This window comes from Etheostoma cragini, unplaced genomic scaffold (genome assembly GCF_013103735.1).
Source record: "Etheostoma cragini isolate CJK2018 unplaced genomic scaffold, CSU_Ecrag_1.0 ScbMSFa_632, whole genome shotgun sequence".
Classification (NCBI taxonomy): domain Eukaryota; kingdom Metazoa; phylum Chordata; class Actinopteri; order Perciformes; family Percidae; genus Etheostoma; species Etheostoma cragini.
The window spans coordinates 77269-78681 of NW_023269242.1; the positions used below are offsets into that span (position 1 = coordinate 77269).

General features: G+C 49.0%; 1 protein-coding gene across 1 annotated transcript in view; it reads right to left on the reverse strand.

Moving 5' to 3' along the window:
• The window catches only part of LOC117941369 (potassium voltage-gated channel subfamily KQT member 2-like), a 15678-nt gene extending 14265 nt beyond the window's left edge, over window positions 1-1413 (reverse strand). The window contains exons 1-3 of the mRNA XM_034866407.1: window positions 1084-1413; window positions 474-624; window positions 260-350 (exon numbers count right to left, since the gene is read on the reverse strand). Of these exons, the coding sequence (XP_034722298.1) occupies window positions 260-350; window positions 474-624; window positions 1084-1216 (375 nt within the window). The 5' untranslated portion in view covers window positions 1217-1413. The remainder of the gene's footprint in view (window positions 1-259; window positions 351-473; window positions 625-1083) is intronic.

The following is a 1413-nucleotide window of genomic DNA, read 5'->3' on the forward strand; positions in this document are numbered from 1 at the left end:
AACCTGAAATGACCTGTTTACATTGTAAATGTTTTTATTTATCTGTGTTGTATAACTTTTATTAATGTAACGGATCGTGTTTTGGCCTCTTGGCCAGGACTCACTTGGAAAAGAGGTTTTAAACCTCAACGGGACTTTCCTGCTTAAATAAAGGATAAATAAAAAAATCCCACACCGGCCCACTCCAGAAACAGAGAGTGTGTGTCTGTGTGTGTGTGTGTGTGTGTGTGTGTGTGTGTGTGTGTGTGTGTGTTGTTACCAGGATGTAGAGCGCGTCCTCCGAGCTCTTCTCGTACTCTCTGATGGTGGAGAACACGGACAGAACCAGACAGGAGAACACCAACAGGAAGCTGAAACAGAACCAGAACACCAACTGGAAGCTGAAACAGAAGCAGGAAGACAGGAAGACAGGCAGACAGACAGACAGGCAGACAGGCAGACAGGCAGACAGACAGACAGACAGGTGTCTTTACACGTAGGCGTGGTAGATGAAGGCCCAGCCCCGCGGTCTCTCCAGGACGTTGTACAGGAAGTTCTGCAGACGTCTGTAGACGGCGTTCCTCTTCGGAGGTTTCTTCCCCCCCGACACGCTGCTGCGCTGCCGCCGGGGTCCCTCCTCCCCCCCTGCACACACATTATTATTATTATTATTATTATTATTGTCATTATTATTATTATTATTATTATTGGACCCTCCTCCCCCATGCACACACAGTTATTATTGTTATTATTATTATTATTATTGATATTATTATTATTAGCATTATAGAGGTCTTATTATTGTTATCTGTATCTTTGTTAGACGTTATACTCGTTTCATACTGCTCTCTGAAACTGAAGAGTAGAAAACTTTGTTCTTCATATTTTTCACATATAGGCTATCGTAATAATCCAAGGAGGGTTTCCATGGCTACGGTTGGCGACCAGTGGGCACACTGTGATGTATGGTACAAGATGAGATACTTCAGGTTATATTGGTATCACGATATTCAATGTATCGCCTATTTTCCTCTTATCCTGCACCACCAATTATTTACACACACACACACACACACACACACACACACACACACACACACACACCTGCTATGAGCAGGGCTCCGTCCCTGGTGGACTCGCTCCCCCCGGCCTCCAGACCCACGAAGCCGACCTTCAACTTCTTCTGGTCGGCCTGCGGTCCGGGGAACACCCCGCCGTTCCGGGACTTCTGCACCATGATGGAGAGACTGCACCGAGCCGCCGATCTAGTGCCAGCCCGCAGACAGAGCGTCGCGACCGGCCAGAGACTGCACCGAGCCGCCGATCTAGTGCCAGCCCGCAGACAGAGCGCAGGTGCCGGCCTGGCGAGGCGGAGGCATCGCTGCTGCGGAGCGGAGGAAGAGGAAGGAGCGCAGAGGAGGATAAAACCCGCAG